The 15,821-nt window shown below is 55.3% G+C and overlaps 5 protein-coding genes across 5 annotated transcripts; 3 read left to right on the top strand and 2 right to left on the bottom strand.

The window, feature by feature from the left end:
- Positions 1 to 1,136: 1,136 nt before the first annotated feature.
- LTHEOB_3178 (Ankyrin repeat protein) lies at positions 1,137 to 2,287 on the top strand (the record flags this gene model as incomplete). The annotated part of the gene is made up of 2 exons (XM_035512072.1): positions 1,137 to 1,184; positions 1,241 to 2,287. The coding sequence occupies 2 exons, from the start codon at positions 1,137 to 1,139 to the stop codon at positions 2,285 to 2,287; spliced, it is 1,095 nt and encodes a 364-aa protein (XP_035363071.1).
- A 1,447-nt stretch (positions 2,288 to 3,734) lies between these two features.
- On the top strand, positions 3,735 to 5,195 carry LTHEOB_3179 (Ankyrin repeat domain-containing protein 50; the record flags this gene model as incomplete). The annotated part of the gene is made up of 1 exon (XM_035512073.1): positions 3,735 to 5,195. One exon carries the CDS (start codon positions 3,735 to 3,737, stop codon positions 5,193 to 5,195), a length of 1,461 nt encoding a protein of 486 aa, XP_035363072.1.
- A 4,023-nt stretch (positions 5,196 to 9,218) lies between these two features.
- Positions 9,219 to 10,856, bottom strand: LTHEOB_3180 (Reticulocyte-binding protein 2 a-like protein; the record flags this gene model as incomplete). Its single annotated transcript, XM_035512075.1, has 2 exons — positions 9,219 to 9,455; positions 9,519 to 10,856. 2 exons carry the CDS (start codon positions 10,854 to 10,856, stop codon positions 9,219 to 9,221), a joined length of 1,575 nt encoding a protein of 524 aa, XP_035363073.1.
- Positions 10,857 to 12,082: 1,226 nt separating this feature from the next.
- Positions 12,083 to 12,567, bottom strand: LTHEOB_3181 (Prefoldin subunit 1; the record flags this gene model as incomplete). Its single annotated transcript, XM_035512076.1, has 3 exons — positions 12,083 to 12,248; positions 12,315 to 12,481; positions 12,538 to 12,567. 3 exons carry the CDS (start codon positions 12,565 to 12,567, stop codon positions 12,083 to 12,085), a joined length of 363 nt encoding a protein of 120 aa, XP_035363074.1.
- A 501-nt stretch (positions 12,568 to 13,068) lies between these two features.
- LTHEOB_3182 (Alkaline phytoceramidase) lies at positions 13,069 to 14,403 on the top strand (the record flags this gene model as incomplete). The annotated part of the gene is made up of 3 exons (XM_035512077.1): positions 13,069 to 13,128; positions 13,371 to 14,089; positions 14,214 to 14,403. 3 exons carry the CDS (start codon positions 13,069 to 13,071, stop codon positions 14,401 to 14,403), a joined length of 969 nt encoding a protein of 322 aa, XP_035363075.1.
- Positions 14,404 to 15,821: the final 1,418 nt, after the last annotated feature.

Raw genomic sequence — 15,821 nt, forward strand, 5'->3', positions numbered from 1 at the left:
GGGCTGATTCGAATGGCGTTCGTATATTGAGCCAGGGGCGGGAAACTCATCCCAATCTTCATGTAAGCATCTAAAACTTCATTGAATGCATCCGAATAGCTGGATGTTGCCTGTACGATTAGTGTCGTGTATTTTTCGGGTCTTCTTCAATGACTTATCTGAAAGAGAAATCTCATTGACCCCTGTGCAGCGCTACTAATTATAAAACATTACGGTCTGCTTGCATGAGCGCTACATACCCATACGTAGGCAATGCAATTAGATCGGTCCCCAGCTAGTTCGATAACTGATGCGTAGCGCTGCATAACGTCGAGGAACGGGGATAATCTCTTCATGTGCATCATCTGTTTCGCCCTCCGCTGCTCTTTTTGCAAAATCGCAAGGTATTCCTGCAAATCATGAAAGGAAGATTGCCGGAGCTCGTTCAATGCTTTTTCATTCAAGCAGGAGGTTCTGTTGAACGACTCAGCAGCCTCGCGAAGAAGTGCGCTGCATGGCGGCAAAGTGGTGGCCATGGTGTCCCAACGGACATGCGGTAGTGCTACACGGAAATCTAGCACGGTGGTGTAATCAGACAGACTATGAGAAAAATGGCGAGTTTGACGGGAAAAAGCCCTAAATCCGAGGCTTCAACAAGTTACACAAGTAGGCAGCAGTCGCCATGCTGAGGCTGAACAGGGCTGAGCTGCAGTGGTGTTCTCGGCGGCAGCAGGGAAAACAATCAGGCCCGCTCCGCAGATAAGGGTCGCTGTCAGCCTTGAAAACAGCCCCAGAACCCGATAGGCTGTCTGTTGTTCCAATACACTGCGTCGGTCACATTTACTGTTTCCGGAGATCGGCTGATGACGACTTATGGCTTACCGCCGTCATGCTGCGCCCCCATCCTGGCAATTTGTCTCAGCCTCAGTACTTTCGGGTCTCAGCTGGCGTTGACCTCTATGGCTTGTCACATAAGTTCGTGTGGCGCATCCTTTCATACTTTGTCTATCACTTCTCACCGATCTTCCCATCAAGCGCAGGACCCTCAAGGATAAATGGGATGGACCAGTCGATGTGCAGCCAGACTGGAAAAAGGGCGCGACCCTCCGATGACCGCACGGAACATCTCCATCCTTCTAAACGCAGAACCTCTCAGCATGCATCTTCAAGCCCTCATGAGAAGGCTTCATACAGCCATCAACAGGGTCTCCAACTCACCACAAGCGCTTCCAATGCTAACACACGTGACGGCGGCGAACAGCCCTTGACGAACGACCAATACACAGTCGGCTGGATCGCCGCGCTCCCCCACGAGGCCGTTGCTGCGAAAGCCGCTCTAGACCAGTTCTACGGACGGGCGCCGCTCACCAAGAATGCGGCAGACCAGAATTCCTACATCCTCGGCCGCATCGGCGATCACAATGTGGTCATCGCCTCACTCCCTGGCGGCGTTATGGGGACGACTGCCGCCGCCACCGCTGCGATGCATATGCTCTCAAGCTTTCCTTCATTGCGTATTGGCCTTATGGTAGGCATCGGAGCCGGTATCCCGAAAGTCAAGAGAGATAGGAAAACGAACAGATACCGCGAACTTCGCGATATCCGTCTGGGCGACGTTGTCGTCAGCCAGCCCGGCGGCGGACTTGGAGGGGGTGGCGTGTACCAGTACGACCTCGGAAAGGCCGTCGTTGGTGGCGAGTTCCGACCAACAGGCTTCCTGAACAGCCCACCTAGGGCGCTCCTTAACGCCGTCAGCGTGCTTAGGCAACTGCACGAGGCTGGAGAAAGCAGGCTGCCGCATCTCCTAAACGAAATGCTCCAGAAGCTCAGCAATGCGAGACCGTCTTATGCCTTTCCTGGACGGGAACTTGACCGGCTTTTCGACGCGGCGTATCCGCACCCAGAAGGTGAGGAAGACTGCGACGACTGCCTCGAGGACATGGAAATCGACCGTGCGGAACGCTCGTCTGTTGACCCAGTGCTGCACTGCGGCGTCATTGCTTCCGGGAACCTAGTCGTCAAGGATCCCGCTATAAGAGACCGCTTCAGTGATTGCATCTGCTTCGAGATGGAGGCCGCGGGGCTGATGAATGACTTCCCCTGTCTCGTATTCCGTGGGATATGCGACTATGCGGACTCGCATAAGAACGATGGATGGCAGAGGTATGCTGCCGTCGCTGCAGCAGCATGCGCTAAGGAGGCATTGCTGGAAATGCCGAAGGTCGAGGTCGAGGGCGAGCGGCTGGCGAGAGAGGTTTTGCAGGTTGCGCAAACGGGTGCGTTCTTGCCTCCTTCGTACCAAGCGTGATCAAAATCCATCGCTTACTTTTTCTCCCATCTGATATAGCGATTGACTCTGTTAGTGAGAACGTGGAACTACTACAGCAAGGTATGTATACGTCTTGAGATTTGTCCGCCTTCAAAGCGCCAACCATTGGTAGACTTAGAGCAAAGACGGAAAAATGATATCCTCGACTGGCTGAGCAACGTCAACTACACGGCCATCAAAGCCGACGCCTTAGAGAAGAAGTGCGATGAGACCGGGCAATGGATATTAACTCTTCCAGTCTTCCAGGCTTGGATCGAAGGAGACAATCCAACTCTCTTTTGCTCTGGCGTCCCTGGTGGGGGCAAGACGATGACTGCATCTGTTGTAATTGAGTATCTGATGTCCCGGTGTAAAGGCGGCAATACTGCTGTTGCATTTCTGTATTGCAAACACGACATGAGGAATGAGCAGTCATCACGTCATTTGCTCGCCGCACTACTAAAGCAGCTCGCTGAAAACACAAGTCAGCTTGCTGAAACAACAAGCCAGCTTGCTGAAACCACAAGTCAGCTTGCTAAAACCACAAATCAGCTTACAGGAACAGCTCAGCTTCATGAGGCCATTACGCACCTGGACGAGGAATGTCAAAAGAAGAGAAGACCTACGATCGATGAGTTGACAGAGGCCATTCTAACAATTGCGAGAACCTATGACGGAGTATACTTTGTAGTGGATGGCCTCGACGAGTGTTTAAACTTGAATCACGACATCTGTCCACACTTCCTAGACAGAATACGCTACCTTCAGAAGACTACGGCGGTAAAACTCTTAGTCACATCTAGGGATATCCCAATCATCCAGAAGGAGTTCCAGCACGATTTAAGACTAGAAATAGCTGCGCGAAAGGAAGATGTTTTAAGACACCTCCAAAGCCGACGAGACATCTCAGGGGTAATGCAAAGAAATAAGGCCTTGAAGGTCCAGATTGCAAAGGGTATCTCCGACATGGTTGAAGGAATGTAAGTGGCCGTAGCTTATACATACAAGCTCCAAAGCTGAATTTTAGAAATACAGGTTCCTTCTCGCCGATCTCTACTTTGATTTACTAAAGCCAAAGAGAACGGAAAGAGACGTTAAAGAAGCCTTGAGTGTACTCAAACAAGGACCTCGAGGTCTCAAAGCACTTAAAAGAGCATATCACGCAACAATTCAACGAATTGATGATCAGCAGGGAGAAGATCGTGAATGGGCATATAAGGTCTTACGTTGGGTGGCAAACGCCGAGAAATCCATGAGTGTGAAAGAGCTGGAGACAGCACTAACAATTAGATTGGGTGATTGTCGGATCGACGAGAAAGACCTCCTGGATTGCTCCGAAGTAGTCTCTCTCTGCGCTGGGCTGGTTATAATCAACCGCAGCAGCAACACTGTCCACCTTGCTCATTACACGACAAGAGAATATCTCAACCTCAACCCTCCCAATTGGATGGCTTCTGCTCAGACGAAAATTTCCACCACATGTCTTACTTACCTCACATTCGAAGACTTCTCTTGCGGAAGAGCGACGTGTGATCAAAGCTTCGAGGAACGGATTGACCGCCATAAGCTGCTCCGATACGCCTCTCGTCATTGGGGTCATCATGCGCGAAAATGTGAACAAGAACTGCTACAGAATGAGAACTTCGTCAATATTCTACGGAAGTTCTTGGGAAACCGTAGCCTTACATACGCCGCCGGCCAGGCAAGCAATGCGGAGGGCTATTGGAACGGGTACAGCCAGGAACCCGCATATTGGCTCTGGTCTCACACTCTGGCATCTTTTGGGCTGGTGGAGATCTTTACGCGCATACTCAGCCTCCACAATGGATCTCACTTCGAAATCACTGATATCGATTTCGAGGACGAACACTGCATCATGACTCCCCTTGCTTTGGCATGCAGCAGAGGGCACGAAGAAACCGTCAAGGTACTTCTCGATTCTGATGTACGTCTTGACTCTGGAGTGGCGTTCGGCTATCCAACACCTCTCGGCCACGCAATCAATAACGGACATCATGCCGTCGTGCAGCTATTCATCGACCTCAGACCAGACGCCGTGGACTTGAACTCCATCACACATTGCCGCCGCCGCCCGCCGCTCACTGCCGCCGCCAGAAACGGATTCTATGACACGGTCGATGTGCTCATTCACCACGGTCAGGGACGAGTTGCGGTTGACACGATAAAAGACATCAACAGGCGAACACCGCTATCCTACGCCGCACAATTCGGACACTACAAAATCGTACAGCTGCTGACCAGCCTCCCCGCCGTCAATCCCAACCGCAAAGACAAGTTCGGCAACACACCGCTCATGCTGGCGGCACAAAATGGGCATGCTGAAATAGTCAACCTGCTCATGGACCTCGGCCCAGAAAAGGTCAACGCCAACCACACAAACGTCTCCGGCCGGACGGCGCTGCAGGAAGCCACGGTGCACAACCATTTGGAAGCCGTGGAAGCCCTCGTGGCCTACCCGCCGGACAGAGTCGACGTCAACGTCTGCACGGAGGCGTTCATGCAAACGGCGCTTGCGTATGCCGCGGAAAAAGGCCTCGAGACTATCGCTCGAGCCCTCGTGAGCCTTGGGCCCGGGAGGGTCCATCTCGATGCCATGGGCTGGCGCGGTGCGACGCCGCTTCTGTGCGCGGCGAGGGAAGGGCATGTTGGCATCGTGGAACTGCTTACAGACTACGCACAGGAAGTCGTGGATGTGAATGCGGTTGACGTGGATGGGTGTACTCCCTTGATATGCGCGGTCCAAAACGAGCACTACGAGACAGCTGAGTTTCTGGTTGAGCTTGGTGAGAGAGTGGACGCTGGCATTGCTGATGTGCGTGGATTTACCGCCTGGGACTATGCTTTTCGGCGAGAGGAGAAGTTTGAGAAGCTCCTGCCTGAGCCTTAGTTTTCTTCGTGGCTTCAGGATCGCACTTAATGAACGGGCCACTCTCGGATTTGTATAGAATATTTCTTTGAATGAGAACGATTGCTTGGTTTTTGTAAAAATTTCAGTCTTCAACCTCATTTTTCTCGCTTCCGGATCTGTATCCTCAACTGTGATGGCATGCGCTATCCCCTTTCCCCATATGTTCAGCCTTCCAAGTACCTTTCCAGCTGGCTATGCTGATGCCGGTCTCCCCGACCCTCACGGATCCCAGAAGCGTGAGGAGGAGTGTACTGCAAAGTATTTCTGAGACCAAAAGGACAGCTAGGGCCGCGCCCGCCCGGATGCAAGTATGACCCATTCGCCCTTCCTATCATTGCACGCGGAGACGAGGTTTTGTCCGCCGCTGTACACGTGAGCGAGGAATACCAGGTGATCCGCAGCCGCCGGTGATCTTTTTTCAGTCGCCCTACTCCATCACGAGGCAGATGAGCAGACGAAGACTTTGCGCATGACGATCCTGCGCTCCGCCTGTATATAAGATGCTCCCGATAGCTTTGAGCATTCTTCTTCGTGTCACTGAAGCTTGCACTGAGGACCGCAGATCTTATTCATGCCGAGCGAGCAGACTTTGCGGTTCTCTAGACCAAAAGATTCCCACTCCCTGCTGTTCCGCGGCGGGTGCTAGAGCAAGGAAGTACATCCATGTGCGCCATTTTAGACCCATCCTTTATGTGCGTACGTTGCCGAGCTCCAGCAACGTCTTTGAACGATGAGGCTCAGCAATACGAGCACATACTGCTATGTAGCATTGTTGAAAGTTACAAGAAGGTAGGTTGGTACCCTTGGGAAAGGGAAAGAAGGTAAAAGACAGCGATTAATAACTCAACCGGAGCAGAGCCAAGCAGTGATAGTTCTGGAAGCTTCTCCAAGATGATATCTGGTCTTTCAGCTTCGTGTCGTGCTGCTTAACGATCTACGGAGGGTGGCAGCCTTTTAAGGCGCCGTGGAGACGAGATTTCCCAAGCCGTCCGGTGATGCCCCCCGCGTGCTCGATGTCAAGTGACGGGGATTCGAGAAGGGCATGTGGCTTTCGGAGCTTGTGCTCCGTCCTCGGTTGTGAAAAGAAGATATAAAGAAACACCCGGGGCGAGTATGGCGTCCTCCCACCAACGTAGTGGGCGCGTTGAATGCGCGAAAGGACGGGGAACTCACCGACGCGACTCTGGCGCTCTGTCGGGAGTTTTTGTGCTATTTATCGTGAGCCTTTACCCTATTTGAAATTGCCGTAAAATGCGCTTTCTTGATGCTGCGCAGCAAAGAGAGGTGATGATGAAGATCAGAGGAAGTACTTGATAGTGCCATGGCGCAATTCTCCGAGATCCTGGATGGGGGATCCAGTGTTCCCAAGAAGTTGGAGAGAACGAAATGGAAATGAACGCAGTGACACCTCAGCACATAATCTTCTGGCCTTCGCAGAGCCAGGGACAGTATATGTAGCTGCGCTTCGATGGTCTGTACCAAGGCGTTCAGACGAGCTTTTCGCGGCTTGCACGGAGGAGAACCCGTAATCCCATAGCTTTTATGAAGCAAGAAAGCGTCCTATTGATGAGCTCAGGTGTCAGGGCTTGTCCCGTGATGGGCTTGAGAATGCCACCGGGAGAATGTGTCAGGGCACATGCTCTGCTTTGCCGTTCTGCTCTCTTCTTCATTAATAAACTGAAACGCCTGGCATTGAGTTTCTTCTTGCATTCTATTTCCTTCTGGTTGATGTTATGTGAGCAGGAAGGATGTATTCCTACAAACACTCTTGTTTGTAGGTGTTGACTGGGTGAACGAGATCACTTGTGGGATTGCGGCTCTTTGCGAAGACTCGAAAGTCTGAGTTCACCTAGGCAGCTGCTTGAGACCAGATGCCATGCGGATCACTATGAAATGACGATGATGATGGCCTGCCGCAGGATGACAAACTGACGGGCTCTTCCATCACTTTCGAATGGTAGCGCCAGATGCGCCCACCACGCCGAGCGGTCTGTTGGCGACACGACGGAGCCGAGAGCGGCGGAACGCGCCAACCCAGTGACAGTGCATGTCGTTTTCAACCAGATAGTCAGCCAGCTTCACTTAGATAGCTCGTTAGCGTCTATGGCGCTGTGGATTTGCATCAACGAAAATCGAAACGAAGAGTTCTTATATACTCCGTCTTCAGAGGACTGCACGTCCGCCTGGCAGCTGCTGTCTTGCGTCTTACATGGTCCGTTCAAGGGGAAGCATGGCTGTCGGGGTACGTGCGCTGGTACCCATGTGGCTCTATAAAAGAGGGCATCTGTCTCGACCAATCCTTGAAAACATCATCAGATCGGATCATGCCCGTGGCTAGAGCTTAGAAAATCTTCATCACTCTGGTGTCTCTTTCCATGCAATGCAGTGGTAGCCACTTTTCCCGTCCCGGCTTTTGGTTTCTTCCAGCCGTCATCGCCTCTGCAATATCAAACACCAAGAAGTGAATTTGATGGTGGGCTGCAGCAGTCACCATTCAGTGATGCAGTTCAGTATTACCTGATGCTGATCTAAATCTCTGCGATGAGATCCTGAAGTGCGAAGGAAACGCTGGGCGGAATGCGGAGATGTCTATCGAAAGACAACGCAAAACTCATAGCTAGTGAATCGTCTGTGTTCTGACCATTACGCTCAGTATGATACCTTGTTCGCCATCACTGCTCCATCAAGAACGGCACTTTATCTGTGGTCTTTTATAAGAGGTTCAAGAACCTCCAAGCACGAGGAAGAGTGACGTACTCACCACGTTCTCCCCAAGCCGGGGCGGCCTCACAGCCAGCCCTGCAGACTCAACTCCGGATCACAGGCAGCCGAGCACGCCATGACGCTCGGCACGAGAGCAACAATAACTAACGCATCACAACAATAGTTGGTGCCAAGTGACAGGTGACTACGGGTGCAAGGGTCATTGTGGGCCAGCCAATTTCTTTTCCCCATTCAGATCCTTCCGCTCGCTTGTAGTCGAATCCAACACGAGGAGGTGTGTCTGCGTATTTTCTATTCGCAGGAAGAAGACGGGACTGCTCCCCCCCACCCAACCTGTTCCTGCCGTGGAGCTTGAAGTCTGTTGGAGAGGATCAGGAATCTACTCCGACACACACACATCCGAAAAGAGTGAATGCACTCTCCCCTTCTGTCGCAACATGCCCGAAAATATGCGGCCCCCCTCACCGCGCTGGGCTACGTGTATCAAGACGCGATAGCACTTGTTGAGGCTGACCGCAGGCAACTTTCTTTCAGCCGCCTAGGTCGAAAAAATCAGGCGAGAGTGAGAAAGGGAACAAGCCGCAAGCGGGGTTTTTGCCAGGCAGCGAAAGAGGCAAGTGGGGGAGAGGGACGGGAGAGGGTGAACACCTGCAAGTCGCCAGGCTCCCTGCCGCGACCGAGTGACGCGGCTGAATAACGTCAACTCGCAGCAGGGAGTGTCAGCAGGCAGCAGAGACGGAAATAATTGGAAGGGTCCAGAACCGGCTGGTTCTTCTTCAAAGCAACGTGACGTCTGAGCACATATTATCCCTGCGATTGTGTGTTTTCCCCGACCACTCTCGTTGCGAGAGATAATGCAAGAAGCCTCGTGAGGGCCGAGGTAACGAGTAAAAGAAAAAGCCACTACCATTCCCTATACTCAGCCTGACTTTACTATGCAACAACCGTTAAGACAAAAAAAAAGGAAAACATGAGGTATATGTATGTCGTGAATCGGGGGGAATAGATCGTCACCAGAGAGAAAGGAAAAGGCGCGGCAATGAAAAGCTCGCGATAAGTCATCATAAACCCAAGACCCCAGACACCGCCAGAACCCATCCGTCCAATCTCACCGTCCATCTCCGTCAAACCAAATTACGGAATGTGTGGAAAGGAGGGACCGGGTATCCGAAAACCAAGCCAGAGAGGAGAAAGAAAAACAAAAGAAAACCGGAATCGTGTCCTATTATGCTGTAGAACTCCAGTGAAAACAAAACCAAATTCAGTGTCGTAACGTCATCAAGCCAACCACAGCGTCCTCTTAGGGCTGCTGGCCGAGCGAATCCTCATCGGGCTCTTGCTCTTGCTCCGCTTGCGCACCCACGCGTACTCAGGCTTGCCATCGCGGTCGCGACGTTCCTGGATGAGCAAGCGTGTCTCAGTTGTCTTGGTGCGGAGGCGCTTCGTGTGCTCAAACAGGATATCCGTCTCACGAGGGTCCATCTCGCGGAGGATAATGATGTAGTCGGTGTCGGTCTGTTGCGTTCGATCTCGGTTAGAATGTTTCTTGTTACTGCTGTAGTGCGGACGTGAACTTACCCTATCCCACTCCCACGGCAGACCGTAGTACGTTAGCGTCTCGACGGCGAGGTGATCGCGGTGCACCTTGACGTATGTTGGCTTGTGGGTGTGGTGATGGTGGTGGTGCTGCTCGATGGGGTTGGCCGGGCTGAGGCCGACGGGCAGCTCGTGGGCCTTCTCGGGCTTAATCATGGCCTGGATCTGGTTCTCCTGGAAGCCGAACTGGGAGAGGCGCTTGCGCATGTCGGCCTCAAACTCCTCTTCCTTCTTCTTCTTCTCCGCCGCCGCCTTCTCCTGCTTCTCCTTCTGCTTGCGCTCGAACTCTTCCCATTCCGCCTTCTCCTTCTTCTTCTTGTCCTCCTCCTGTTGCTTCAGCCGCGCAATCAGTGCCTGCTCCTGCTCGTGCTTCTTCTTCATATCATCCATCTTCTTCTTCTCAAATTCGGCGATGATGCGCTTGCGCTCCTCCTCCGCCTCCTTCGCCTCCTTCTCCATCTTCAACCTGTACTCCTCAGCCGCCGCCTTCTTGGCCGCGGCCTCCTTAGCAGCGCGCTCCTTCTCCTCCTGCACCGCGCGCTTCTTCAGCTCCTTGATCTCATCTTCCTCCTTCTGGCGCTTGCGCTCATCCTCCAGCCGCTTGCGCTCGTACTTCTCGCGGATGCGCTCCTCCTCGCGCTTCAGCCGCTCCTCTTCCTCGTCGCGCTCCTGCTTATCCTTGAGCATCTTGAGCTTCAGCCGCTTCTGGAACAGCGCCTCCTCCTCCTCGCGCTCCTGCTGCTGCCGCATGTACTTGAGCTCCATGTCCTTGCGCAGGAACTCCTCCTGCTGCTCGCGCTGCAGCCGCGCCTCCATCTCGCGCGCCCGCTCCTCGCTCAGCGCCAGCTGCACCGCGCGGTAGTCCGGGCTGGGCGATGCGGCGGCTGGAGGCACGGGAGCGCCGAAGTGATCGTGGTGGTGGAAGTGTTCAGCGAAGCCTGGGCGACCGCGCGACCTCGACCGCGCCTGGATGCGGAAGTCGTCCTCGAGCGCCCACTCGTCGTCGAGCACGAGGGGGCGGCCGCGAGGAGAGGCGCTCGGCGTGCGCTGCGATGCGCGCGCGTCCATGCGCGGGTGCATATCCTGGTCGATATTGTTGTATATGTGGATGTTCGGGGTACCTGCGCCGCGAGGACTGCCGCGCGACCCGGTAGAGTGAGAGCGATGGATGCCGCTTGCGTACCGATGGTGAGCGGCGCCGGGATCGAGAAGTCCTCCGCTGTGGCGGAAGGGGTCGCGGGCTATGCCTCCAGGCGGTACGTGTCGAGCGCCGTAGCGCTCGTCCGAGTAGTAAAACTCATCGTCCCAACCCCGCGGCATGGTGATTGAAGTCACAGGGGGGTGCGGTTGCCTTGCTGCAGGTACGGAGTATTTTCTGTGGGAATAGAGAAAAGTAGGCAGGCGTGATGCCAAAGACAGACAACGGTACGGAAGGGTCGTGGGAAGGAATAGCGCGAACGCAACGGTTGATGGCAACTAGGCGACAGCGGCGCGCTGAGTGGGGCCAGGGCAGGTAGCAAACAGGCAGCAGAGCGGGTGTGAGAGGCAAGTCGGCTGTGGTGGTAACTGAAATGGGTCACACGCCTGGGAAGCGAGCACGGCGTGACGCGCGCAACTGATGCTGGGGAGGGGTGCGAGGGAACGAGGCGAGACAGAGAATATGAAAGCCAGCTGACTCGGGTGGCTTTTCTCTAACTCCGTGAGCTGAAGTACTAGGCTGTGGAAGCCTTGGGGGCTGAAAAGCAGCAGCAGTGCTTTTATCATCGACGCTCACTCCGTGGAAGCTTGGGCCAACCGCGAACGTGCAGGCCCGACCAAAAGGCTGAGCTTGCCGCTGCCCTGGCCTTGGTGCCAACAGCCGCGGCGGCACCCGGATCATGGCACGCATGATGCGCGTTTGACATGTAGTAAGCTGTGGGCTTTTGCGCTGAATCGGGTGCTGACGGGCGGCGGCGCGGGGCAGAGGCTGGGAATAGACGCCACCAACATCCTCCGCTAGCGGCCTTTGGAAATCGGCTTTATCGTCGCGCGGCTCTTCGCACTTGCATCCCGCTTTCGCAGCACAAAGCTTGCCGACCTGCATGTTTCGGGAAGCCTAGTGTTGTTTCGCAAGCCGCCGTCTGTCTGCACCATTAGCTTAGCACTCTTCCATCCACTTCTGCCACGCTGCGGTTCACTGAAACTCAAAGGAAGACTCATCATCGCTGGATGCTATTATTACTACTTCCCTGCTGAAGGCCTGGCCCGGGCCTAGCGTCGTCAACCCCGCCACCCATTAAGGCGGCAGCAAGCCGGCCGTCAGTTAGTCGTGGGGGCCAGAAGCGGCAGGCTCATGGGTTGCACCAATCTGCAAAATCCCATCTTTCGTCCGTTGCAGAGATACAAATTGACGCGTGGAAAATAGTGGGCCGCTCGTCTCGGGTTCGCCTTCGCGGCTATACATCCAATCCTTTTTCTTAATGCGAATGCCGCCCGTGGTGCTGAGGGCGGCACAGTCTGCCCTACCCGCGCCGCCCCCTGGCTGTTTCGTTTCTTTTTTTCTTTGCTCATTTGGGACCAGTCTTGAACAGCTGCTCGAGGTTGTCGCGGCTATTTTTGTACGTCGTCTCCAAGTAGTGGAGCTTCTTCTCCAGGTTGGACGTGTCCGACTTCAACTCTTCGCTCTCCGAAGCCAGACGCTTCTTCACATCCTCCACCGGGCTCCACACAAACCTGAGGGAAACGCGTGAACATCACAAGAACGTGGCAAGATAATATTAAAGGGGCAAATGTGCTTACATTTTGCCGACGCCCTCGTAGACATTCGTATCCTTCGGCAGCGAGTCAACCTCGCTGGAGGTAAGCTGCAGCATGCGCTGCTCGCGGGCCTTGGCCGTCATCTGGGCCTTGACGATGGTGATTTGTTGCTGGGAGAAGGCAGCCTTCTGCTCAATCTCCTGCAGAAGCTTGGCGGGGGTTAGAAAGGTCGGTGTCGGTGAAGGTCCGCATTCGGCGGGCTCACCTTCTGCAGGGCCTCGTTGGGAATGGACATGATTGATTGCGGGGCGCGGGGTGCGGGCTGACGCGGAGCTGAGGCGCTGGAGGGACAGGTCGCGCGGTCGCGGAGAGAGCTCAGGCGGGTGGAATTACACTCGGGCCGAGCTGCAGATGGGCGGCGGTGGTGTGGAGTCGCGACGGCGCTCTCATCAGTGCGCGCAGCTCCCGCCGCCAAGGCGCGCGTCTGCGAGCGGTCGCCGCGGGCAGTCGCGCCAAGGCGATGATGACGGCACGCATCGCGCGTGCCCGCCGCGACGGAACAGCCACCAAGACCGCGAGCTAGGTTCGTTTTGCGCGCCTGTGAGGCTCTGAGGGCACGCGCGTCCGCTGAGAACAGAAGAATCTCTGCTCCCGCACGACGATGACAAATGGTGCTCTCTGTATAGTCCACATCGCCTAGGTATCCGCCACATCCGCGGTCCACTGCAGCTTTCCTGCCTCCACCCCTCCTCAGTCCCACACGCCGGTCGTTTGCTCCCCAGATTGCTGTGCAACAATGCCCGACTGGCTTCCCTCCATCCCCTATCCGAGCCCGCAAGATGGCTTCTGGAGCCCGGTCACAAGCACGCTCAACTGGTGCGAGGAGGCAAGCAACCTTACCCACGCAGCAGCTCTCAGTAGGCCTGCCATTCGCCGGAGCTGCAGTCCTATGCCAGTGCGAAACGATGCAGCAACCAAACATGCAGAGTGCACCTGGAAGACGACCCCAGCTCCGCGAATGGCACTGCCCCGCTGTTGCAAGCCGAACAACAACGCAGCGCCGTGCAACTCTGTAGCTAACAACCCTTCGCGCGACAGGACTACTACGCAACCGTCTACGCCGCCGAGATCATCAACACGCTGACCAACCTGCTCTTCATCTACCTGGCCTTCAAGGGCATCAACAACTGCCTGCGCAACGACCATGACGGCATCTTCCTCGTCACCTTTGTCGGCTACCTCATCGTCGGCACGGGCAGCTTCCTCTTCCACAGCACCCTCAAGTACCCCATGCAGCTGGTCGACGAGCTGTCCATGATCTACACGACCTGCCTCATGTTCTACGCCACCTTCTCCTACGGCCGCTCGCGCGCCTACGCCCAGGCCCTCGGCGTCTTCCTCGTCGCCCTCGCCGCCTTCATCACCGGCTACTACCACTACCTGCAGGACCCCGTCTTCCACCAGAACATGTACGCCCTGCTCACCGCCATCGTCCTGCTGCGCAGCATGTACATCATGGAGGTGCGCCTGCGCCCCAAGCTCAAGGGAAAGGAGAAGGCGGCGGGGAAGGCGGCGACCGCGACGAACGGCAGTGCCAAGGCCTCGTCGCTACCCCCCGCCGAGGAGCAGAAGCGCAGGGATGCGCGTGACACTGAGATTCTGCGGTCCATGTGGATCATGATTGGATCCGGCCTGAGCATCTTCCTCGGTGGTTTCGCTATCTGGACTCTTGACAACGAGTTCTGCGGCACCCTTCGCCGCTGGAGGAGGGACGTCGGCTTGCCGTGGGGCATCTTCCTGGAAGGCCACGGTTGGTGGTAAGTGCTTCCCCTCCCCGGGCCAGCTGTTCGGGCTTCGCTCGGTCGTTGCTTTTTTTTTTTTTTTTCACTTGCGAGTATCGTACGAGAGGCGTGCAGATACAGGCCAGCTAACTGCTTACAGGCACCTCATGACCGGTATTGGTGCCTACTTTTACATCGTGTGGGGCGTCTGGCTTCGTCACTGCCTGAACGGCAGGCAAGACGAGTACAAGCTTGTCTGGCCGAGCTACTTCCACATGCCGCTCATCGTCAAGACGGACAAACCTTACCAGCTTAACGGCAGTGCTAACGGCGGCAAGAAGCACTTGTGAAGAGTGCGTCGGTTCAAATAAATTGGATTCTACTGGCATGCATTACTAAGGTTGATCTGGGTATTGAAGAGAAGAGCAGTGCTTTATCGGGGATGAACAGGATATATTGGATTTTCATAGGAGAGTTCAACATGTGCTTTATGAAAGCTAGACGAGTAAGACGGTGGCAGGCAGCATCATTTAAGGCGTACAATAAAGATAGATAAAGAGCAAGAACAGGCCTTTTCAATCTAAAAAATTTGCTTTACTAGACCCTGAACGCCAAGTCCCATGTGAATTCACTAGAGAGTAACTAGCGCTAGTTTTGTTGCGCTCACGGAGTTGAGTAGTAATGTACAGAGATGCACATGCCTTTAAAAGCAAGCGGTGATCCAGCACGGCAAAAACCCATCCACAGAACCCTTGTCCGCCCAGAGTTGGTTTGTATCGCCTTTCCCACAAAACGCCGTATCCCCATTTCCTTCCCTCCACGTCCGTTTCTCACTATGAAAATATGCTGTTTGGCCGTGACCATGCTCACCCTTTCATGACCGCCTCGCTTTTGACAAATCTCCTCTCTGCCCGCCGAATTAGCTCCTCATACAGCGTCCATGCCAACGCCGAGCTAAGCGCCTTGCGCGCCATGCGCAAGCCCAACCCATCAAACAAGCTGCGCACGCCCTCCTCCCTCAGCATCAGCCTCGCCGCATGCGCCATATTCGAATATCGATCGGGCAGCAGCTGCAAGCGCGTCTTGATCGCATCAAACGGATTCGTCAGGGCGGTTCCCAATCCCGCAGCAACAACACCAGACGCGAAGTTGACCGCCGCAGCGGCGCTGGTGCCCATGGCAGCCGTATTCGTGCCGTCCTTGTTGCCGCCCGCAGCGGCCAATCCGGCCATCTTGCCCAGCCGCTTCTTGCTCTCCTCGTAGAACAGCACGTACAGGCCGGCGTAGGGCGCGTCGCGCACGGCGGTGGCGCCGAAGCCGGCGAAGAAGCCGCGCACGCCGTGCGTCTTGCGGATGTCCGCCACGGCTGCCCACAGCGAGCGGTACGCGTAGTAGCTGCTCTCGAACCTCACCTTGATGACCGTCACCGGCATCATGACGAAGCCCGCCGACGCCCGCGCCACCGCGCCCGTCATCAGGTTGCCCAGGCGCGACAGCTTGACCAAGCTACTACTTGATGTTCCGCTACCATGTTGTTGTTGTGGGGTTTGTCCGGTGGCGCTTGTGCTGTTGTGGTGTATTAGAGCCTCGGACTTGGCGACGCTGGTGCGCAGCGCGTTGAGCGTCGTGAAGTAGAGCGCGCTGCCGAAGCCGGTGCGTAGCGCTGAGGGAACCGTTCCGCGCCAGAGCGAGCGCACCGGGTCCGGCCCGCGCAGGATGCCCGAGAGGGTGGCGGAGAGGGTCGTGCTGCGCGACTGCTGCACGCGCG

Source organism: Lasiodiplodia theobromae (assembly GCF_012971845.1).
Source record: "Lasiodiplodia theobromae strain AM2As chromosome Unknown scaffold_8, whole genome shotgun sequence".
NCBI classification, from domain to species: Eukaryota; Fungi; Ascomycota; class Dothideomycetes; order Botryosphaeriales; family Botryosphaeriaceae; genus Lasiodiplodia; species Lasiodiplodia theobromae.